The 26099-nt window shown below is 39.3% G+C and overlaps 1 protein-coding gene across 7 annotated transcripts in view; it reads right to left on the reverse strand.

Annotated features, from left to right (window-relative positions):
- Positions 1-8224: 8224 nt before the first annotated feature.
- Positions 8225-26099, reverse strand: part of LOC128741397 (monocarboxylate transporter 2) — a 52481-nt gene continuing 34606 nt past the window's right edge. For all 7 annotated transcript variants that reach the window (XM_053837188.1, XM_053837191.1, XM_053837194.1 and 4 more), the window contains 9 exons: positions 14092-14216; positions 13282-13827; positions 12796-13220; positions 12601-12728; positions 10741-10969; positions 10506-10684; positions 10223-10445; positions 9931-10162; positions 8225-9816 (listed from right to left, as the gene is read on the reverse strand). In XM_053837188.1, the coding sequence (XP_053693163.1) occupies positions 9561-9816; positions 9931-10162; positions 10223-10445; positions 10506-10684; positions 10741-10969; positions 12601-12728; positions 12796-13220; positions 13282-13827; positions 14092-14216 (2343 nt within the window). In that variant the 3' untranslated portion in view covers positions 8225-9560. The remainder of the gene's footprint in view (positions 9817-9930; positions 10163-10222; positions 10446-10505; positions 10685-10740; positions 10970-12600; positions 12729-12795; positions 13221-13281; positions 13828-14091; positions 14217-26099) is intronic.

A 26099-nucleotide genomic window follows, 5' to 3' on the forward strand; every position in this document is an offset into this window, starting at 1 on the left:
CGACGAAACTAATTACGCTGATTCGTGCGACGCTGGATGGGTTAACCCTCTAACGGGCAACACCGTAAAAACGATGCGATCAAGCTAATGACTATTTTATCATGAAAGTACACACAAAAAAACCTTACGTTCTGATTTTCATGCAAAAATAATTATCTGGAGGAGCGCCAGGTAAGAAAAAGTCCAATTTCTCCTTTTCTTTTTTCATGTCTAACACTCTGCCCAGATATTTTTTCAATTCAGACTTATTACAAAATTAAAATAATGCATGAGATTTACTCATAGAAAAAATGTTTAGGTCAATCATTTTGTTCTAGATGTCCTTTTCCTTCAAAAGTAAAAAAGGGAATATTCGCGCATTAATTATTTTCGGAATTTTTGGTTTGGAAAAATGATAACTTTTGAATGCATGGTCAGAATGTTATGATATTAGTATCAAAATGTCAAGAAATCTGTTCTGAACACATTTTGCATATTGCCAATTAAAAACCAATTTCGTATGCGACTCTGGAGCTCCAAAAGCGAAGGCCGTCTCTAGACGGTCTTACCCGTTAGAGGGTTAAAATCATGTGTTAGAATAGCATGTGAGGCCTCGCGTGCTTATTGGTTTTGTGGATGATGTGTGGATGGTTTTATCTTTTGAACGGGATTTAGCATCAACACCGCCAAAACGAAGTACGAGGTTGCTGGCAGGAAACGTGGGAGTCCAAATAGTGCTAGTGCTGAGGTGGAGCTAGACGGCGAACGATATAAAGTAGTGAAGGAATGTACATACCTTTGTACACTCGTGACTTGTAACCGCGATGTAAACAGCGAAGTAAAACGACGAATTGGAACCGCGAATCGAGCTTATTAAGGATGACGTAGCCAACTAAAGTTCCGTAGTCTACCATTAGCAAAAAAAACTGGCGTAAAATGGAGTGAGGCGCAGACGCATGAACTACGAGCTGTTTCAAGTATACAAATATGCTGTAGAGTAAGGAGGGGTAAAAGTACGATGCGGGTAAAAGTGCGATTCAATGATTTATCAGTGCGGATTCCGAGTAAATTGACTACATTGGCATGGATGGGTGAGTACTTTGACAGCTTAAATCCATCATAAACATTTGTTGTTTACGAATCATAGTTGCTGAGTTATGGGTAAAAGTTATTTTAGAACGGTTTTGATGTAATATTTCGTTGTACGGCAAATACGATATCAACAGGAGGATATTACTTATTCACAAATTGTAGTAGCGTTTTACATCACTCATATATCTCTCTTGAAATTGCGGTGAGAAGAATTTACAAAATATATGTTGCTTTTCCATAATTTAATCAAACCCCGTCAAGCGCCTAGCGGGGCAAAAGTTCGATTTATTGACGGGGTAAAAGTTCGATTCATGGATCGAGAATCTAACTCATTTTACTGACGGGACGACGACATTATGCAAGTCCTTGCGACTTGTAATGTACTGCGGGCGACGCTGTTCGTCCGTCAGCGTTACCTATAGCCGTGATTCTCAACGGGGTTGTTCGGGGAAAGGTTTCGTTTCTATCACGGAGCGAAAAAATTCGTTTGTTTCAAACGAAATTTTTATAACAACCTAAAAATATTTTTGTTTCGAAACGAAATTCTATTTGAATCAAGAAAATAACAGTTTTGAATTAAAAGTAAAGTATTGTCAAATTGAGTTTTCGATGTGGTTGAAACTACATTTTTACCTTTGTTATAGAGTAATAAGAGTGCGATTTAATGATTTTTCGGTGCAGATTCGAGTAAATTGACTACATTGGCATTAATGGGTGACTACTTTGACTGCTTGAATCATACGTAAACTTTGGTTGCTTACGAAGCATAGTTGCTGAGTTATGTGCAAATGTTATGTTAGGGCGGTTTTGATGTATTTTTTTGTTATACGGGTAATACGATATCAACAGGAGGATATTACTTGTTGAAAATTTATAGCAGTGTTTTACATCACTCGCATATCTGTTTTGAAAATACGGTGAAAAGAGTTTACAAAATATAATTCGCTTTTCCATAATTTAATCAAACCCCGTCAAGCGCCTAGCGGAGTAAAGGTGCGATTCACGGACGGGGCAAAAATGTATAGCTTATATACAGCTTTTGGCACTATATTACAGATACTAGAAATGGAAGATCTGCAGAAAACTGTGCTCTACAGATGTTGGTCGAAGGAAAACAATGTTTTTCCGCTGATGAAACATAAAACAAACGTTTGGGAAAGTTTCGCTCTGTCGGAGGCTGCAATACACCAGCGGAAAATAGGAAAGGTGTAAATTGAGAATATTCCTTACCGAAACATACCGCAGATTGACGATAATATGGTTTTGTTAGCTACTGCTGTGCTAATTTCATGGATTCGAGCTTCGCACTTTTGCCCCGCGGTAATCGAACTTTTACCCCGCTAGTGGGGTAAAAGTGCGAATCGGCACTTGTTCAGAAGAATGAAGAATTTATTTTCAATAACACTATTATTCCAAATGATTTATAGTTGAATGTAAAGACATTGAGTAGCTGCATCACTATAAAATATATTTTGTTGTTGTTCTTCTTTATATCTCGCGATAATTGATGACAACTTCAAACATCGCACTTATGCCCCGCTTTACTCTATGTACAATGTAACATGATGCGGTGGGCTGTGCACGTGGCCAAGATGCCCGACGAAAAGTAGCCAAAACTATTTTTAGCCAGGAAGAGCCCGTAGACTTCGGTGCAGACGCCGCACCCGATGGATGTGCGCTGTCGAGGACGATGTACGTTCAACTGGTGTTCGAGGGGATTGGAGAACGGTAGCCCAGGACCGACAGTACTGGAGGTCCATAATTCGTTCGACACAGGATCGATAATGGACCGTCGCCACTAAAGTAAATTAATAACAAAAAGCGTAGACAACTTTTGGATTCAGTGAGAAAATTCGGAGGAAATTCTATTTAATTTTACTACTTTGCTGTTGTTGGAAAGCAAACCCGTCTTGTTCTTTGTTCATCGATTTTACTTATTTAAATGTACCACCTCAGCACTCGGAATTAGTAGCTGAACGGTATAACGTTCGTTTACGGTATGCCTGATCACTTCGCTGAAATGCTAATGAGTTTGCACTTATAAAAAATCCATCTGCAGCGGCGGTGGTAATGCTTGTCATTAATGTTGCCAAAATCGAAACCCATTTAGATCAGGCAGAATTTACTATTAAAGTGTCGCAAATTGAATTTTTTTTGCTGTTCAACGACGACGATTTTAAATCAACTTTCCAAAAAGTCATGAATATAATAAAATCGTAAGCCTTTCTTCTTCATCTCGTGCCGTTGCGACAGACAAAACTGTTATACAATATAGAATGAGCTTTCAGTCTTTTGATGCAGTTCGCAGATACATTATTTATCTAAATGCAGGCGTTTTTGATACTCACAGCACTAGAGTGGCAGCCTGGCAAACAACATAGGTATGCTTGAATTGAAATTGGAAGGCAGTTTACCGAATCTTATCTTCTGTGTCACCTTTTTAGAATGCATAAATTGCGAGCGGTGCTAGTATTAGGATATTATTGACTCAAATAAATCAAAATGAAAGTTGATAGGTAAATAATGTAAATTGTATGATATTTTCAGGTTTTGGAAAACCATACGCCTCTTTTGTCGAGTTGGCTTAACTTCGTAGCCTAATTTAACTGTACCACCAACTATAACCCACACGATGATTTGTTTGTGAGAAGTGTGCGTTATATTTGACCTTAACCTTCTGCGACTGACGTGCCCTAATCTCAACGATTAGACTGCGACGTGGCTTGGTAGTCTGTTGGACACCTAAACTTAACTTAATAATAGTAATTAATGAATTATTTAAATTCAAATTTTAATTTTAATTTAAATGGAGAATATTTGTTTAACAACCTATTGGATAAAACAAAACCGCAGATTTGAGTTGAGAAGGCACTGCAAAAATCAAAATACAATACATTACGCATCTGTTGTATTTTTATCGAATTTTTGGTGTCTGTCTGCCAGACTACCACGTCAACCGCAGAAGGTTGAGAGAACTGAAACGACTAAATTTTCTGAAAAAAATCACAATTAATTTTTATTTCTGATTTCGATTCTACAGACTTTTTCCCTTATTTGGTAGTAATTTTGTAATGATCTATAGATGGAAAGTGGATAAAAACGATCATATGCATAAGTATTCTAATGCCGCAGGGAACAAACTTGTCGTAATAAAACACCGCTCCTGTGAAAACACATTTTTAAAGTTTATTTACCATTTAGTGTGCACTCAAAAAACTCGGCACGTCAAGCTTTCGTGAAAACATAGGTAATTCTCATCCATCACACTTTTCATGTCACATTCACCTGAATTATTGGTAACTCGCACTCATACTACCCAGTTTACGTGCGATCCCGGTAAATTTTATTGACTTTCCTATAAACTATTCCATGAAGTTCATCTAAATTGCTATACAGAAGTTTACATTATTTTTCACGTGGATGTGACGTGTTCATTTTTCAGAATGTGGTCTAATTGTCTCACACACGGGTTCTCGTTCCAACGAACACACTAGAATGAGCATCTCTTCCGGACTCCCGCTCTTATTCTTCCATATGCACTGCGACATGTTTTTCCGAGTGTGTATTTAGCTATCAGTCACGGTCATCGCTTTCGCTCATCATTGCCAACCAAAGCAGTTGATACCGATTGTTCGCGAGGGCTCGCACTCTTATCCGCGTGTATAAACGAGGACATACGATGAAGAAGCAAAGCAGAAGTAAAGCAAAATATGTATTCATGCATTCATGGTACTTGCTCATGGGCGATTGGCAACTCATTAGCTGCTGGCTTCATGAGCGGACTATGCTGAGACGCTGTGAGGTTGTGCGCTCACGAGTGTGTAAGTAACAATCCATGCACGCAGCACCTCCGGTTGTTCATCGTACGCTTGCGTCAGTGGCGGCGACATTAGATGCTATGCTTCTTACATTCGCTAGTGTGAAAGTGAGCATCGTTTGCTTCTCACTTGATTAGTACCATTGCCCATAACCTTTTACCTACGTCTTATTCTTTTAAATGATTCTCCTTTTTTGAAAATCCTAACGTCTCATTTTATTCAGTCTTAAATATGATCTCTCTTTTGTTAGACCAATCCAATCTTGGATAACATGGACTCGATTATATATGCTTTAATTATATACAATTTTAGACTCGATTATATAAAGTCAAAAATTTTGTAACTTTAAAAGGGCAAAACCCGTCATGAACTAACTTGGGTTCGCCCGCAAGGGTTATGTTACTTATTGTTTATCAATTTGAACATGAAACTTGGGTAAGGAGAATGCAACATGATGTTTTTCACAATGCTCACTTACCTTTGGGAGGTGAATTGGAACCTACCCTTCCTTTGTTCAGGTCCGATTTCAGCAGATTGTAGAATATCCTGGCAAATTGAATCACAAGACTGGTAATTGCGATCTTCAACAGATTTATTCAGGTACCTACGTAAGAGCAACAAATGATATAAGTTTCGCGAATTTATGATTTATCGATTTGATATGATTTAGTACTGCGTTTGTATCACTTAATCTAGACCTGTGTGTGTGTGTAAGTGTGTCCTAAGGTGTATCCCTCGGTGGTCGAGCACAGAAATGTTTGAGGCCCCCGGCCTCCGAACCAAGCTTGGCCTTTGCACAAACAACCTTCCTCAGCGTCGGTTGGTGCTATATGATACAGCATGGAATTTATGTCATGTATTTGTACTATGTTGGTCAACTCTCATGGCATATTACGAGTTTTTTTTTTTTGAATTGGGTACTTCGTCTTGATTTTGTGGCTTAGTGTTTTGCGTCGAACCAAAAACCTAGGCAATGTTAATTGAGTTTAATTGCGAAATCTTGTTTTGCGCGTCAGTTTTGGGAGAATAATTAACTCACCGGACGGAATAAATTATTGTTTTAATGCAGCATCTCACGTTTGCGTCTTGGCTTCAAAATAAGTATGCTGTGAAGGTAATATGCTGATAAGTGAACAGAATTTCCACTTTTGTATTTAATTTTTACCATTCACGCTAACGTGACACACGCCCGCCAAGCCTAACGACCTAACTAGTGGTTTGAGCATCGGTCCTTGGTGCTTAGTCAGTCTGGCGTCGGTTGGGAATCCTCTCCCTTCATTCTGAGAAACAATATGAATCTTTGACATGAACCTCACCTTAACAATTTGCCTTAAATAAATTTTACCACTTTGCTGAATCTTAAGATTTCACTTCACAGCCTTTCTTTTTTCACTAAGAGTACACTTTAACTTGCCGGAATTTTTGTAACGTCTTCACGGCGACTTCAGACAAAATGAGCACGATATGACGTCTCTCAGTCAGCTTTAAAGCTATGTCTGTGAGTTTGAATTTTTGAATCCGTTACGCGCCATTTCAAATTAAGCCAAGAGAGATGTTGACCGTGCTGACCGCGCTGACCGTTGTATTCATTTGAAGAATTGGGGGTTATTTGTAAATGTTGTAATGTTGAGAAGTGTTCTGGTGCTATAAAAAACCTGTAAATTTCCCTATAGCTCAACTTGCCAAAATATCATTTGTAACTTTGCGTATAATTGTTATTATTAAACCGCAAAGGTTACAATTTGTTCCGATCTTGTTTAAACCAGCTCTACTACTAGGAAATATAAAACCCCTTATTTTTTATATGACCTCTAGGGTAGCCCTTTCTAAATGAGACTGGTTCTAAAAAATGCGATTATGACCTACCTTGTTTCATAACTTTTGAACCACTGGAACGATTTAGAGTATTGACGCAGCAAATGAAACGTATTTTAACGGGCTATCAAGGAAAAAACATTGCAATAGGAGTACAGTGTACCCCTGTTGGTATAACCTTCTTTAATCTGAACATTTTTAATCTGTACCCCGGTGGTATGAATGCGTTCACATTAAAAACCGATCAAGTGTCACACACAATTGACGTTAAAGTTGACCGGGTAAACTAAATAAAAAACAAAAAAACTTAATGCGTTTCCTCTACTTGCTCAAGAGCTTTGCCAATACAGCTCATATCCCAAGCAACAATCTGAGTTTTATTGTACTCTTATGGTGATCTTCCAGGCCAATTTTGGTCTTGAATGCCATCATAAGCGTGTAATAAAACCCAAATTGTTACTTGGGATGGAACTTACCTCTCTCCAGCATTCAAAATAGATCATTGTAGGCAAAACTGCCAAGTCAATTACCTCTTCTACAAATCGGACAGTTAGAATTCGCGCATGTTTGAAATGTTTTCAAAACGTTTGGTTTCGTCAATTCAAAACAACAAGTTTATTATAGGGTGCGCGTCTTGCGCGTATGTGAAAATGAATAGTTACCAAATATTCAAATGAAAAATGAGCTCGCCCAATCTGAACGAGGTGTTTTTCATACTAGCAGGGGTTGAGCGTATGTCAAAATCGCAGTTTTGGAACTACCCTTACTCAGAAAGGGCCATAAAAAATTATGAGTGATTATTTTCAAAAAGGAAAGTGCTGCTTGAAAATCGGGTCGATTTTTTTTCGATAGTGCTTTTCTGCAGAATTGTATATTTATACTCATTTTTTATGTAAGAAAGGTAGGAATTTAAGATAGCTAGAGCTATGTTGGACGCTATTACCTTCCCTATTTTATACCCGTGTGCAAGAGACAGATTATACCGATTATGCGTTGTATAAATCGTCACATACACTCCAACTGGGCGATTTTATGGGTACAAGAGACCGTTTGTGCATAGCGAATAAGACCCTCTGATTTACCAAAAAGGCCACCTGAAAACGAATGGCATAATTCAGTGTTATATAAACATTCGGCATTTAATTGAGCTCACATTTTTGCGGCTTCTTCTTGATTTTTACAAATATAGGTACTCACCTTATCTTAAAGGAAATGCATCTGACAGCTCAGAGTCTGTAACATCAAAAAACGCTACGATCGTATTGAGACTGTTATCTTCCGGTCAAAATTAAAACATACGACAAACGGCTTTTAGACCGAAAGCTTACCTCCGGCCAACTTGAAAGCTCAGTCCGTAATATACATATTTTTATTGCGAAACTGTTTAAAATATTGTACTAAACTTAGATGTTTGGATGAGTTACTAATTCAGACGGTTCTGTTAGTAATAAAATAAAATAAATGGGAATAGAAGTAACTCAACCATTATAGAGAAGAAAAAAGCTTGTAAATTTGGTTTTTAGTATATTTTATCCTTTTCAACAAATAGTATTTCTTTAGCAATTGCCATCCGGGTATTGCGACATTGGCTCAAGGAATAATAACTACAGCTGATAGTCACGTCGCTCGTCGTACAATGGTTGCTAATTTGATATTCGAATTAGGGATATTGACAGTTATAAAAATAAAAATTGTGCGAAGACTTTACAGGATGTTTTAAATCACAGGTGAATTCGTCTAACACGCTTGGAGATCAATGGCCTGCAAGCAAGTATGGCATTAAATTTTCGTGCTCGCATTTGTATTGTTTGAAAGCTTGTAAATACGCGAAGAAACTGACAGCATCATATTGGGGAGTGCACGACGAGCGCAAATGGATACAGCATTTTTTGGCGAATTACAATGTTATTTGCAGTACTAGCTATTATTTCTAAATTTGTTGCAGCATCTACTTTAAAGTTAAGATAAACTAATTTTCGTTTTTCCGATAGGTTATTACTATTGTAATATCAAAACAATTTTAGAATGGCTCATAGATCAAATTGAAATATAGTAATGATATTATGCCACATGTCTACATTCTTTCTTCTCGCTTTTTAACAACGTTCAGAGATAAAACCTTTGCCTCATCCTGTCTTCGTCGAAATGTTCGTTCACTCTATAGAGCTCTGATCCGGTTGGGGATTATTGTTTTGTATTGAAATAACGCGTTGAAGTGAGCATGTCGTTCAATTGGGCTTTTGGTGCGTCATTAAAATACTTACAAAGTAACTTTTGACCTTTGAGGTACAAATCTCCCAATAAGTAAAACGAGCGTGCCGCTCGAGCCATGTTACAGTATTCTAGATCGGAACCTAATCAATCATTCATCATTATCCTTCTATCCATAACACTTTCTATTTACACTTAGAACCAACTAATACTCGTGTTACACCTTCACAGCTCGATCGACCATTGAACTGTTAAATATGTATTTGCCCAATGTTTTTTGGATTAAATTTGGTTTAATGTGTAACCAGCTAACTGCATTGAATTGCCGTAATAATTCATCTCCGATTTAGTGGAAAATTAAAAATATAAAAGTATATAACGCATATAAAATTTTCGTACGCATTATAATCACACATCGCTCCTTATTTCATTGACGAACAGCTAGATCCTAATATACTCTGGTTGTTATACACACAGACATTTTCCATTGTATGACACAGTTTTGGTTTCAATTAAAAATAATATAATTAAAACACGTTCATCCTAAATATTAAATATACAATTCTAAGCACAAGAGCGCGCAAAAACAATTATACGTAGAGTTAGTTTTGCTTGAGATGATTGAACGCTTGCGATCGATGGAGACTACAGCACGGACTCAATCTGGCTGATTTCCTTTTCGTTGGCATTCCCATTCACAGCTGTCTTCGATTTCCGTTCGTCGTTGGCCATTGCTGAGGTGATATTGACGGGCTGTTCCGTGGATGGACTCGGAGCGGTTTGGACAATTTTCGGTACCATCGTGATCGGCTGATCGTCATCGGCCAGATCCTCCGACGGTTCCTCATCGATCGGCGTAAGTACTTCAACGTGCACGGGAACTTCGTCCTGTTTGCGGAATCTGTTTGAAGCAAAATTTTACGATTATAATTTATGTATGCAAAGTTTTGCGTGTTATCGTTTAAGTCCTGGGAGACATTTTTGCGATGTATAAATCAAAATATCCACTGCTTACCTTTTCATAGCTGGGGCAGCGAAGCTGAAAATCGCTGACAGACCGAACAACCCGCCGGCGACGAAGAACGGAATTGAGTAAGTCTGCGTGGCATCGTACAGTGCACCGGCCAGCGGCGAACCAACAATTGTGGCCGCACCTCTGAACAGAATTAATAAGCCGAACGCATTCGTGAGCTTATCCAGTCCCAATAGGTCCACCAGAATAATTGACGTCAGCGAGATGTATCCGGCTGGGGAGAATTATGTGAAAGATTCTCGGTTATAAATTATAAAATGTCTTCTTAACTTACCAACTGCTATTCCGAAGGCAATCGCCATCGCTATATATGAGGCATAGCTATGGCAAAACGGTGTTAGCGCAACCGCAAACGTAGATATCACAAGACAAATGTTATTCATTAATAGAGCATCCACTTTCGGAAAATCGGCAACGTATCCGCACACTATCCTACCAACGGTATTCGTGATTCCGATAATGGAGATGAGGAAAGAGGCAGAATTTTGTTCAATTCCCTAAAATATGAAAGACAATAGTTAACAAAGTTGTTTGCTTTCGTAACGATATTGTTTTACATCTAGTACGGCTGCGTCTACTAAGTAAACAAATGGCACATATAACCCAGCCATACCGAAGACATTCGAAATGCCAATCATCATAAATACGGGGTCTTTGAGCAAACTCATATCCATCATGGCTCCAATTGCATTTTTAAACGATTCCGGCAGCACCAAACACGGGCATAAGTCATATTCTATCAAAAACACAACATAGTTATAAAATTGTATTACACAGTTAATCTCAACCTACGTTCTGATCCTTTCTCTACATCCTCTCGCACATCATTTCGATGCTCACGTTCGAACTTTGTCAGCGAGATTACCGAATTTCGGTAATTAGTGAGCGATTTCTGCGACTGAAATTCCTTCAGATTGGTAACCGATCCTGAGTAAAAAATATCCTTACGCGATAAGGGACGGACCATGGCCGGTCGGTCAGCTTTCAAGGATGCCTTCGAGGTGAACATGCTTCCTTCGTCCTATAAAAGAAAAAAACGCACGACGTGCGTAACGCGCGGCACCGGAATGCAAACATTAGAAAAGAACGGGATAGTAAGGAGTAAACTCCAACGCGCACACACGCTAGACAATGAAGTGCAATGAAAGCAGCATGCAAAATAGGATAGCGCATATGTACAGTTTAATATGGAGGTGAAATGCATTATGGGATTTTTGTGGTGTTTTCTACGATAAACTAAATTCACCGATTGTAATTATTCCCGTGTAAATAGAATTGGTACCTCATAAGTTTTACATAAATTGTTGTAGTGCATACGATATCAAATACCAAGTCCTTTACATTATTGAAATTAAACGTGCACTGAAAACTTAGGAGGAAAGTTTGTACATCCTTATAAATCCTGGATACTTGTTTTTTCGTGTTTACATGCACCCATACCTTTTCATTATAGTCTAATCTATCTAATAAGATTCATAGTTTGATAGATTACAATAATTAGAAACATTTATTCCGTGCGAAAGTTAAAAAAATCGTGGAAACTGCGAAAAACTAAGAAAACTGAGAAAAACTTAAACTAAGGCTCCGAACCATTTTTTGATTAAAGTTATTCATAAAAAAATTCTGCTTGGAAAAGTTAAAACCTTTTATTCAAAAACATAAGAAAGTCTTTTCGTGATTCCTATGGATTATCAGCCCGTCAGCTAGCCTAAGTAAACTAATACTTAACTAGTTAACTAACGAATACCCGTCTGCCATAAAGCGTTACGTTAAGCTGCGGAAACTTACGTTTTAACCATTTGATAAATATCCTATATGAAATTAGTGATATATTAATGAAATGAAATTAACGAAAATGAGCAAATGATGAAACGAAATGGAAGGTGAGCATTTGTATGTTTAGCCTATTTGCATCGTATTTCATTACTAATACGAATAAGTTAAGCATACTGCATTTATAATCAGTAAATAACAGCGCTGAACACCGATTAGATTGCCCTTAGCTACTCAATTCAAATCTAGGAAATGATCCGCAAAAGCAAAAATGTAATAACTACAACACACTGGCTGCATTTGTCCAATACATCGCGTCTATGTGGCTAATATCACCAATTTCATTGGAGTTTCGTAGGGACATAGGACAACTAAGCGCAGAAATATAAGCTAGCACATGCAAGCGACAGTTTGCACCTTGTTGGTCACACCTTAACAGCTCGCTTGCTTATGCTAATTGAAATCAATTCATCATCTAATTATAGCTACGATAACAACAATTATAGTCCGTGTATTAAAAACCAGAACTCAAGTTTCGATAGATAGTCTACTGTATGTTAATGGAATCGAGCTACAAGCACCGGAGCTCTACAGCTAAGAAAGAAACCAGAGAAACATAAGCACAGTAATAATAAGTTCCAGATTTCAACTTAAATAGAATACAGTCCGTTATCGTAATTAGAGACTGATAGAACACTCATATAGCTACATATTGATCTCCAACACACTCAAAAATTAGTAGATAAATCAATGTTACAATATAGAAATTTGAATAAAACTGATAAAAAAGTGGCTTCTACTAACTAAATCTTCAGCGTTATTATTTTTGCTGCTGGTGACAGACCCGCGTGACAGTTTTAAATGCATAGTTTTACGTACATCTCCATTACTACCAACATCACCTCTAGAGCTTGCTTTGATAGCAGCTAAGGAAGGCTTAAATCTTTCACCTGTCGAATGTTTACGAACGCGATCGAACGTTGGAACGGATCCGTTCTTTGGAATACCTGAAACAACAAGCAAACGAATTAATGCACATTTCTAACTAAAATCATCTGCTGTTTTTCAACTTACCCGATTGATGACTAGTGAATGCAGGTTGTGACGCGTTACGAGGCAGATTATTAGCTCCGTATTCGTTGGCATCGGATTCAGAATTAGCGGTGCGTTTTCGCTGCAATGGTTTCTTTATTTCTATTTGGCTGGACTCTGACGAAGAATTACTGGAACCATTTTGCTCCTGAACCTTAGATTCGGTGATGGTGGGTAATGTAGCAACAGCATGCATCCCACTTTGTTGTGCGGCAAGCTGATCTAGAGCCAGACTCGAATGTACACCCGGATCGGCATTCAGAGGAGCCTTCAGTCTTTTTTCCATTGTACCGTCAGGTAACTGCACCATAAAATAGGAACCACCAATCGAGCCACGTTCCATCTGCATACGTTTCTCTTCGTACATACGTTGCATTAAAGGTTTTACCTTATCTTCCTTTGGATACCTGTGGAATTGAGAAGTTGTTATTAATCTGTGCACTATTGAAACAAAACAAAAAATCTTACGTTAATGGCCGCATCATAGCACCAAATACTGCACAATTCAATATTAGACCAGCTAATATCAGCGTGGAATTCTTCCAGTCAAAGTTCTCCAGAAGCATATTGGCTAGAGGGGCAAAAGCGAAGGTTCCAAAGCCGGAACCGCAAACAGCGATACCGGTCGCCAAAGAACGTTTCGTCTCGAAGTAGTACCCGACGGCCACAACCGCAGGCAGATAGATAAAACCGAACCCGATACCACCCATGACACCGTAGGTCAGCATCATCATGGTCACATTCGTACTTAAGGTACTCAGAGCAAATGCCACGCAGGAGATTATACTACCAGCTATACAGACTGCTCGGCAGCCATATTTGTTTGCCAGTGCCGATACCACCGGACCAGCGCTTAAGTACATCCCACTAAGTAAACTACCCACCCACGCAACCGTACCCTTGCCCTCGCCAAAGTACTGGACGAAATCATTTAGAAACACACCGAAGGTATACGCGATACCGTCCACTATCATGTTACACATAAACGACGCAAACACAATCACCCAACCATATCTGGAAAGAAAGGAATGTAAAACAGGTTAGGTCACTAAAATAACTTGCTGCGACATTACTAAAGATAATGCGTTGTTCATTGTGATCCTTGACAAATTCAATACTGTGCTTTTAAAACATATCGAAAAATCTCTCTTCTCACTTAAAAAACGCTGTTCTAATATTGTAATCAAGGAAGATCAAGCATCTAGCAAATGCGCACTTGCCACATGCTTATGACCTAATTTCTAATATTCCGCATGTAGTGACCTAATTTTAACTTACCCGCCATCCGGCGGAGGTGGCATATCATGATATTCACACATTCCATCGTCATCCTCGGGTGAGGCTTCATCCTGCAGATCAGCCGTTAACCTGGATGCTTCTTCGCATGCTATATCGCTATCAGTCTGAAAAGATAAAACATATCAAAAATCATCATCATTAGTGGTGAAACTGTGTTGCATTGCGTCAAACAAACTTAAAATTCTAGGATCCTCATTTAATCAATCTATTTTGGCGGAAATGTTCTCTCAGATACCGCCTTTGTTGCTAGGCCCTGACGTTGTTTTTTTGATCGGGGGATCAAATTACCAAAACAACAATTGCGCACGGCCGCTATTCCCTTTAGCTTGAAACGAAACCGAAAGTAGAATATGGTGACAAACAAATTGATATCATCAACTCTGATGAATTTGTATGGCTACAATTTATTAGTGTATAGAAGCGAGGCAAATTCGTTTCATACTAAGCATCGTTCCCGTGCCGAGTGCGCCAGGCCAATGCAATGTAACTTCACCGAAGTTCATTTGTTGGAGCGATTCAATGGTATTCGGAAGAAGATTACGGTTTGCGGTTTGATGCATTGTGTGCAGTTATTGTAAACGCTCATTTTGCTTGTTATACAAAAAATAAATATTGCATTCGAAAAAATGGGACATACTCAATCGTTACTATCTTTTAGCATATAAGCAGGGATTAAAATTTTCACTCATATGTAGGATAAACGTATTTCGCTCACCCATTCTTCTCACATGACAACTAGATTTTGTAGTGATCTGTTCGTATAAAGCGGAAGAAAAACATTTTTCCGCTGAAAAGAGAGAGTTGATAATATTTCGTTTCTTTTTTCGCTGAAAAACATTTATCATCTCTCACTGCAAGCATGATAAATAAATATCGCAGGTAGACATGGCGCGAAAATCTAATGCAATAATAGGTATATAACAGGAAACCATAGTGGCGACATCCATTTAGTACGTTACGCAAATTTTGATCAAAATCAGTCCCCCCCCCCCCTTGTCACAATTCGCCACACATTCGTCACAAAGAGAGGATAAACTCGTGTTACGAAAATTTTGAAAATAAACAAATCATGATCGTGTATTCCTTGGGATAAATTAAAATCCAGGTAGCCCATTCTCACGAACGACAATAAATGGGTATAAAACATTCTCGTTTCACTTTTGTTCAGTTTTTATTCGTAGTAGGCAAAATTCATAGATTATCGCGCGCTTGAGAGGATAAATTGAATGCCTGCATGTAAGTAAAAATGACTGAAATATTGACGGAAAGTAGCTTACTGTGTAAAGTTTACATCGGAAAAATTTCATTAAATCGGCCGAGAGATTACCATTAAAATAATGGCTTCGGAATACGATAAAGAGCTCAAAAATTGGCGCTCCCTTCATAAATCCAATGCCTCTCCTTATCGATGGATTGGCAAACAACATTGAGACTTAACACTGACTGTGCTTAAGACTGTGCTACATTCAATCTTGTTATGTCAAAAAAAGTTGTTGAAGTGTTGCTGCATCAATACAAAATACATTTTATTGTTGTGCTTCTAAACATAAACGAGCGCGAGGTGGTTGACATGTGGAAGCAGTTCTTCGATGAGCTCCTCAACGGCGATATTACAGAAGGAGTCGCAATGGAAGTTAACCTAGCAGTGCCTACAAACGACAACAACGTGCCGAATTCGATCTCTGAAAGTTCCGGCGAGAATTCGATCAGCTGAAGAATAACAGAGCCGCCGGAACGGACCGACTACCGACAGAACTCTACAAAAATTGCCAAGAACCGCTACCTCTAGCAACGGCACTTCACTGGATAAATTCAAGGATTTGGGAGAAGGAGAAACTACCGAAGGAGTGGATGAAAGGTTTAGTCTGTCTACACCTACAAAAAGGACAACCGGCTAGATTGCTGTAACTACCGCGGCTGTTACGCTGGTCAACGCCGCCTACAAGGTGCTCTCTCAAATTTTGTTGCGTCGTCTATCCCCAATAGCAAGAGAATTCGTTGAGCAGTATCAGGCGGGCTTTATGGGGATCCGTGCTACTACAGATCAAAATTTTACTCTCCGACAAATTCTCCAGAAATGTCGAGAATACAACGTGCCCACCCATCATATTTTCGTAGATTTCAGAGCAGGATACTACGCAATTGAACGCAAACAGCTATAGTAGATAATGCTCGAATACGGTTTTCCGGACAAACAGGCGCGGCTGATCAAAGCTACCCTGGACTCCAGGGCATGGAGTGAGTGATGTGCTACGTACGTATTTCTGAGACACTCTCCAGTCCTTTCGAATTGATTGCGCAGAGGGTTGCAGCAAGGGCATGGAATGTCCTGTATGTTGTTGAAGGTGTGATCCGGCAAGCGTGCATCGAGAGGTACGGCCTAACATGCTAGATGGCTCGACCCGGTTGAAGCAGACGTGCGTTTGTCGAGATGCGGCAATCAATTGGCGACGAGTAGCCCAGGACCGAGAACGATGGAGAGGAATTCTTGATACGGCAAGAGTCACCCCTGCTCTCGTCTGGTAAAGTAAGTAAAGTGGTAGCTACGCTTAACAAGTAGTCGTTGTGACTCCTACCTTTGGTCCAATGCTGGAAGGAGCATGGGTCAAACCAAGCTATAATCTGAGATTATAACCGAATTCGAACCCACAACACCCGCCAGGCCATGTAATTCGTTGGTACCCATGTACCTTTGAACCGCAGAGGCGCTGGACCTTCATCAATTGTAGAACCACCGTTTCACAAAAATATTAACATATATACTTGACCGCATTTCGAGGTCAAGACTAAAAACAGGTGTTTTGATTCGCTTTCTGGATTTTACAGTAATCAATCAACAGCTGCTTCAATCTATATATATAAAAGTGAGCGTGAGTATGTTTGTATGTTCCACCATAACTCCAGAATGCCTTGACCGTTCTCCACCAAACTTGGTAACATGTTCCTTGATACAAGGGGTATCAATGGGTCAGCACTGGGGAGTTGGGTCATTAATAGGGAGGAGGCCATACCTCCTAAACGCCTGAACGGTTCTCCGTCAAACTTGGCATGGATCGCCAGAAATGATCGCCAAGACTCTCAAATATCCAAGAACGACAGTAAATACCATGCTCAAACGGGGGCTACCCTATATGGCATAAATATATTTGGCAGAATGATGTTTGGCATAGCGCCATTTGGCATAACGGTCATTTGGCATAATGATCATTTGGCATAACGACTTTTTGGCATAATTGATAATCTAGCCAGATTTTGTTTTTTGGTGCTTCGTCACCTCACAAAGAAAGAGTGATCCGTCCTTACTCGCTATCGCTCGCTCGGTCCCAACTGAAGGAAAGAACTAGAGGTCATCAAACCTAGGAAAAAAACAAATAAACCTAGATAGAAGTAATTTCTGCAGGGGGGGCTATACCACCCCCCCCCCCCCCCCCCCGCAGTGGCCGGCGCTTCCGACGGCGGGTCACCGGCGAACACTCGCCGTTGCCTTCGGCCGGCTCGCCCTGAATCATCTAGGAAAGCGAACATTAGGTCATAAAATAATGTTTGAGGAATTATGCCAAATGGCTCCTTATGATTATGCCAATTGGCATAATGCTATTTGGCATTACTTTATGCCAAATGGGCGGCCCCCCTCAAACGTTACCGGGAATTATAAACGTTAGATCGCGCATAACGAACCAAATGTAGAAGTGTAACCGGAAACTACAAGCGAAGATCATTAGGGCAGTCCGAAATAATCCTGGAATTTTGATCGCAGATACCATACCGGCAAATATTTCAACAGGATACTGAAACAGAACCTGGTTGCCAAAGACCGTGCAAGGAAACTCTACGACCAAGTTCTGACCGTGTATAACGGATGTATATGTACGGGGGATTCTCCGGGTAAGTTGAAATTTATCTTCGCAGATGAATTCGCTCCCAAGATGATAACTTACACACAGGCGCACAGATAGACACAAAGGTTTTCATCACTGGAGCAGCTATGAATGGTAAAATTCACAAGGAGAAGCGTCATCAGATAATAATTTTACCATTTATTTGGATATACGAAGGTGCTGTGAAGTTTGACACGACTTAGCCAGCTTCCGTAACAACAGGACTAGCTAGGAATAGAGTAAACTACAGCACACACTCGACAAAAACTTTTGACATAAGCTGGTGGCAATGCCGAAGTTATTTGCACTGAGAAAACTTTTGTATAGTTTCTATATGTCCCACAAAGTTCAGCGCCTGGCCTGTCTTCCAGTTACCAGTGCCATGCGTACAACACCTACTGCAGCCATGGAGGCAATGCTATGCTTACTGCCTTTGCATCTTCATGTGAAGAAGGAAGCAGAGCTCGGCGCACTACGGTTGCAAAGGAGTAAAACCATACTCGAAGGTGACCAAATCGGTCATCTTCGCATACTTCGGGAATTCAATCTGACACCCTTAGTAACTTCAGTCTCTGACTGCATGGAAGCCAGGCCCAATATGGACGTTCCATATGAGGTGATTGAAACAGATCGCTCAATGTGGAATAATGGAGGGCCAGATCTTCCATCTGGAACTATCTGTTTTTTTACAGATGGTTCAAAAATGGGGGCCTGCACAGGCTCCGGAGTCTACGGACCCGGCATCAGGGAAACTATCTCATTAGGAAAGTGGCCCACCGTTTTTCAAGCAGAAGTATATGCCATATACATCTGTGCGACAATATGCTTGAAACGAAAGTACAGGCATGAGAAAATCGGTATCTTCACGGACAGCCAAGCAGCACTACTGGCTCTCAAGTCCGCCAAATGCGTGTCCAAATTAGTTTGGGAGTGCAGCACAGCATTGAGAGAACTCTCCCGCCAAAACAAAGTTTTATTACTTTGGGTGCCCGGTCACTGCGGAATCGAGGGCAATGAATTTGCTGACAACCTAGCAAGACAAGGATCAGCTCAGCAATGTATTGGTCCTGAACCGTTTCTGGGCACCTCCACATCCGCCGTGAAAGGCGAACTGATGACATGGGAAAAGCTAGAAATAGCAGCCCGTTGGAATCAAACACAGGGTTGTAGACAAGCTAAACAGCTACCCAAACCCTGCAGTAGCTAAAAAACTACTCCATTTAACTCGTAGGGAACTACGCACGATCACGGGACTCCTAACAGGACATAGCCCCGCTCTTTATCATTTAAAGAATATCGGCAAGGTATCATCTGACACCTGCCGCTTTTGTAACTCTGAACCTGAAAGTTCAGCGCATCTGCTCTGCTATTGCGGAGCTCTTGCATTATCAAGGCACAACTTCTTAGGAAGTTTCCTTCTTACTCCATATCAGGTATGGAGCCTAAATCCCAAAACGGTCATTGGCTTTATAAACCATGTAGTACCGAATTGGGGCACAGGATTACAACTATTCCGCTCAACTCCATCAATGGGTATGAGCGATCCGTAAACTGTGTACAGCAATCGGGGCCTGCCACAAAAGACGATCATTAAGACTGTCGCAGTGGCCTTTTAACCCAATGCCCTTCTGGCATACAAAAAAAAAAATATGTCCCACACATAGATTTTTGCAATGTGGCCAGCAAATGAACTTTATAAGCCAAACAGTTATCATTTATGTGTTTTTAACAGTTATCGTAAAAATTTGCACATACTATTCATATGCGTATAATTTTTATGTTTACTTCTGGGCAGATTGTGTTTATATGTGGCACATGATAATCATATGGATTTTCATATGAAAATTTACCATTAGTTTTGTGCAGATTATTTTGAGTGTAGTCATCTGCAAGCACGAGGCTCCGTACAACTCACGGGTTAGCCGCCTTAACACCGGCTCTGTGTCGAATGATGGATTGTTTTACATCTAGGGTGTTAACAAGAGCAGTATAGTGTATAACAAAATTTCTAAGCACGATCCTGGTATCTTACTGATTTTCACTATATCATTTAACTATTTGAGCATCAAACGTCAACGGATGGGTTAGTGCGCTCAGTTACGCTTACTTCCGTTCATTGGATTGTACTGCCTCATAGATGTAAAATCTGTAAAAGTCACGTATGTAACATTTGTAGAGCTAAGTGTAATCTACAATCTTCCTGAATAGAGTACTGAAATATTTTTTGCAATATTTTGCAATACTTGCCCATTGACAAACAAACGTCCATTCATTTATCAATAACAATATTTGTATACCTTTAGCATCATACAATGAAACAATAATGCAACACTTTATTCAGAAATATTGCAAATTACAATCAAATCTACAAATAGTTCATACACGACTTTTAAAGATTTAGCTTCCATGAGGCAATAAGGTCGAATGAGCGTTAGTACGCTTAAATGATTGCGAGTGCAGCAACAGCAACCCTATGTATCCTACTGAATACTGTATCCGTATTGTTTACTTTTAAACCAATAAATCTGACTGTTTAGAACACTAGTTCTTATCGTTTTCGTAAAAATGTGAAATGTGAGTCAATTGGCAAGAACATGAGACAGTTGAAAACGTGGTTCGGAACTGCGGTAAGAAATATGCAATTTCCAAGGTGAATTCTAAATGTAACGGAGATCGGCTATAATAATCTTTAAAGTAACAACGAATTTTCATCAGTAACATTCAAGGTATCAGCACAAAAATAGGCCTAAAGACATACAAAAAAGAGAAGATGTTGAAACAAAATAAAAAAATATCCTTAAACTTAAATAAGTCATAACATTTTGAACAAAATTCTAACTAGAGGAGGTACACAAGCGACTTAACGCGAACTGAGAATATGTTCAGTACAGTGCTAACCAGCCGGTTTGTTGACTAGACTAGAGTGACAGGAACTCAATCACCTTTACAGTAATTTTATTCGAGACTTGAACCCGAACCGAGCCATTCGTGGGTAAATACTAAATCTAAACAGACTAAACAGACGTGTATTCGTTTGGTGAATTTCAGGAAATTTTATTTTTCTAAGTGCATCGTGCAGTAGTAAATTGTCATCTTAAAATCTACCGACACTTCTATGATAGCACCAAGAGCTGAATGTTTATATTTTCCTCCGACAGCAACCAGTTGCACAACTCAATTAGCGTTAATCGATTAAGTGGAACTTTTTTAATTGATGAACATTGCTTCTTACGGAGTCGTGTTGGTATAAAGAATGATCGCAACAAACGGTTGTGAAACTTTCGAAACAGGCATTGAGATATGCTATGGTAAATGGTATTGATTTATATGGTTAGGTTAAGAGAGTTGAAATTGTGTGGTTAAGGAGGATAAGAAGAGTATGGAAGTCCCTACATTGTAATTGATAATTGGATTGTAGTAATAAGTTTCCGCTTTGCAAAATATAGAATTTTACTGTAGAGCGAACGACATTTGGCTGGTGTTCATGCACAATACGATCACACTATCTGAAGCAATCTTGCAAACGCCGTCAACATTGCTGCCGTGCTGTCTATCGTTCGTTGATGACAGCCGCCGTGCAGGAATGTCTACCTTTGGGAGGGGTGCTCCGCATGCATGGTGAAGCGAAGACATCGTAGTATTACTGCCGAAGGGTTGTTTGTTGATGTATACTGTAAATATAGTTATATCTAGCAGAAATATAACACTGACCTATTAATAGCTTTACAAATTTAGTGGGACGGGGCAACTCGAATGAACGACAGCGATAGACGGACAGCATCCGAATTTTTAAAGCCCCTTGTGCTACCAAATTAAAGCCAGGTTAACTGTGAAATGTGAAAATATTGTTTTTTGTTTACGACCAATAAAACGGTACATGAACGAAAACGGCAATCAAGCGTCACGCAAATATCCATATTCTGTTCATCGGAAAGAGCAGTATACACTAAATTAGTTAAACAAAATAAATTGAAATTGCGTTCTTATACTTTACTAAGCGTTACAATTGATCGCATTGCTTGACCAAAAGTAGACATATTCCGCAGTGGTGCAAACATTTTAAAATTTTGATAGATGATAATGTTTGTTTTAGTAATAAGTAGTATTCCTAACCAATGATGACCATGTTAATTGAAGCCCTTTATCTCTATCAATCACACTTACAGGTTTAACGTCAACCTAGGATTGCGATTGCGTACTTAAAGTTGTCTGCGAATGATATTTTAATAGGCAGATAAAGGTGCTATCTATGGGTAGTTTTGACTTTACCGTAAGAGCGTAATGTGTTGCTGTTCTGATTGTTGACCGGTTTTTAGAGCGATCAATAATGCCTCTGTTATCATTCGATATCAGCTGGCAACTCAAGCCAATCTTATCAATTGTATGCCTTTTGTGTGTTCTCTGGAAGGCAACAGCCTTTAACATGTGTACTCAGAAAACCCATGGAGTGAAGAGATCTATAGATAGTTATTAATACAGAGTGGAAGCCATCTGAAGGATTTGTTTTCCTATTGATTCCAATTGAATTCCAAACCGTGTTGCTAAACCGATCAAATGCGATAAGATAATTGCGATATGCGTTATTCGGTAGCGCAGAAAACGTTCAAAAAGTGTGTTTTTCACAGCAGGAATCCGATTATCTGCCCAGAATTGTGAAACACAATACCGTGGACTCCCGCTAATTTGAATGTGTTTACACTGGACAAAATGATAAATCAACCCGCCGAATCAGAAAAATGACATTCACATTCGCAGGGTCCACGGCAGATCAGAGAAATCGACATTAAAATTAACCAATGAATATAGTTTAAGTATAATCGGAACGCTCATAACTCACACACACTCTGATCTTTCAAGGATATTTTTCGTGTCATCTCAAGTAGGGTAAAATTGTACAGAATACACCCCTTAAACAAAACAGTATTTTGGTTGACTTAGAGTATATTTTTGTCGTATTACTTGAGGTTCTGTGAGCTTTTTACCTTTGGTATACTAACGGGGCTTGCTAACAGGAAAATAATTCCGGAATGCGCAGTAAGTACTCATTCATTCTTTATGGGTCTTTGGATGGTTAGTAGAGCTATATTCCCTATCCGACCTTCTATAGATCGAAAATAAGATGTTTGTAGATGTAGAGACGAAGAATCACTGCAGTTACCTCATTTAAAATATCACTGTCAGATATAGAAGGGATTTTTTCGAAAAAAAAGTCCTTTATCTCTCTTTCTTAAAATGCCGCTGAGCTAGGGTTATTCTTTTTATGCCAAAAGAAATTAACTGAGAAAATTTGGATCAAATGACTAATTTTGCCGCGATCAAATACGCGATCGGGCCCTCCATTATTCTACATTGAGCGATCTGTTTCAATCACCTCATATGGAACGTCCATATTAGGCCTGGCTTCCATGCAGTCAGAGACTGAAGTTACTAAGGGTGTCAGATTAAACTCCCGAAGTATGCGAAGATGACCTATTTGGTCACCTTCGAGTATAGTTTTACTCCTTTGCAACCGTAGTGCGCCGAGCTCTGCTTCCTTCTCCACATGAAGATGCAAAGACAGTAAGCATAGTATTGCCTCCATGGCTGCAGTAGGTGTTGTACCAATGGTACTGGAATTTACATGAAGTTAGCTTTCTTGTGGTGAAAAAAGATCCGTTTTATCCCAGCGGGTTCCAGAGTTATTGAGCAATACATCTCTGTAATCCTAGAAAAGTAGGGTAAAATGCCATTCGTTTGACCAAAACTGCTAAAAACAAACGCGCGGTATATTCGAAGGCATTTATTATTGAACCTACATGCACCTCACATTTCTCTGCACAGGATGTTAGTATTGGTCAAAACCATGAATTCAACGAAGCATTTAAAATATTCTGTCTTGGTGTTTTTTCCAAAATCCTATTTTGAAGCTAATTAGGGGTCATTCTACCTGAAGTAATCATGCCCGTAGTAATTGACCAACTTCGGTTTCAATCAAAATTGGTGTTATCGGTTAAATTTTCCAAAGTTTTGTACAAATTGATCGATTCCCCACGTAGTGACGCTTCTCCATTTTTCTCAGATTTTCAAAAAACTCATTTACGCTCTAACGTGTCCATAAAGCAATACTTTTTTCATAGATATTTAGATGCGTAATCGAATGATGTTACTAGTTTTTATTTAATTTTTGACCATCTTACTTTTTTTATAAATTCATGCTCTCCTCTAGTCGCAATCCTCAAAATATAAATGAAACGTTTTCCGTAGTAAATAAAGTACAGTTAATAATTTGTACCTTTTCAAATAATGCTAAATTGTTAATGTATCCGGCTTGCGCTGGCAAGCGTCCAACTAAAAGCGCATTAAATTACCCAAACTAAAAGGGCTACAACATGTCAAAGTTTATCGATTTTCTGTCTTGCCTCTTGTGGCTCATGCTTCTAAAATCGTATTCATATGTTCTTTCGCACATAAGATATACATAGATCAATCACTTTTTTTAGAAACATAATCATTCATAAAATCATTGAAAAATACGTCAGTTTATTGTTTTATTTCTGAGATTTTCAACCGTGGGGTTCCTCTCGTCCTTGTGTCATGATGATAATAAAAGAAATAAAATAAATAAATATTCATGCAAAACGAATATTTTAGTCGGAGTCTAAATACCAACAATGGACACAAAAACGATATGAGATGACAATCTTTCAAATATGCTTTTGAATTGATCAAGCTTTGATACAGTTAGAATTTGCAATTGTAGCTCGATCGTACTTTTTAGAATTTTCCAAAACCACATGTGAAATATTAAAAAAAAAACATCAGCTTTAAAAAGACTCTATTCTATAGAATAGATACAAATGGCAAAGGAGATTATTCGAAAATAACTGAGCAATGCGTGTGACTTGAGTGCAATCAGTTTAATTCACGTACCAAACGTAATGTCATCACTATCTGAAAATGCCAGCAATAAATGGAATCCCCCAATGTGCTCTACTTTCTCGGTAGCCACGGTCCTGAGATAAAGCAAATGCGTACAGAAACACTCACTGCACTCCTACTCGAAGACCCTTACATATTTCAGCGATGTAGAAAATGACCATTTCCCCTTATCCCTCCTGGACAGTCAATTAATTTTCGTAGTTTCCACAGTTCATTCAATTTTCGTTCATTTTTTCACAATTCATAAAATTTTTGTTCTTCACAAAAAAACACTTTTACTCCCCAATAAGAACAACGGACCAAATGTTCGCCTTGCGACAGATCCTCGATCAATTCCGGGAATTCAACTTGCAGACTCACCGTTTGTTTATAGACTTCAAGGCGGCGTACGATACAGTTAAACAAATTGAGCTGTGGCAGATTATGCTTGAACATAGTTTTCCAACAAAACTGATTAGGCTGATACGTGCTACCATGGATGGTTTGCAATCAAGCGTCAGGAGAGCGGGTGAGACATCGGCATTGGCATAGCCAAGAAATTTCCTTTGAAGGGGCCTAGGGAGTGCACTTTAAAAAAAATCATTATAATCCTGTTGCACCGGCTGTCACCGGTAGCACAGGGGTTTAAGGGAATTATCAGGTGGGTTTCATGGGGCCCGCGCAACTATGGACATGATGTTTACCGACAGATCTTGTACAAATATTAAGAGTACTACTTGCCCTCGCATCACACCTTTATTGATTTCAAATCAGCATACGATACAGTCGATCGAGATCATCTATATCAGATAATGCACGAACATGGGTTTCCGGATAAACTGACGCAACTGATCAAAGCTACGTTGGATCGAGTGATGTGTATCTGCGCATCTCGGGGATACTTTCGAGATTCTTTGACAAGAGCTTTGGCAAGGGTTGAGCATGATGACGGCTTATCTTGCATGCTATTCAACATCGTTCTGGAGGTGGTGATCCGACGAAAGCGGAGTCTAGGAGGATTGGGCTAAACATAAATGCGTTGGAGACCAAATACATGACAGAAAGAGGCTCAAAGGAAAGAAACGCGGAACCCTCTCACGGATGGTAATTGTTGACAGCGACGAACTAAAAGTGGCAGATGAGTTCGTGTATTTAGGATCGCTGGGAACCGCGGACCGTTTGGAGAGATTTCCATCGTCATCTGGCGAAAGG

This window comes from Sabethes cyaneus, chromosome 3 (genome assembly GCF_943734655.1).
Source record: "Sabethes cyaneus chromosome 3, idSabCyanKW18_F2, whole genome shotgun sequence".
NCBI lineage: Eukaryota > Metazoa > Arthropoda > Insecta > Diptera > Culicidae > Sabethes > Sabethes cyaneus.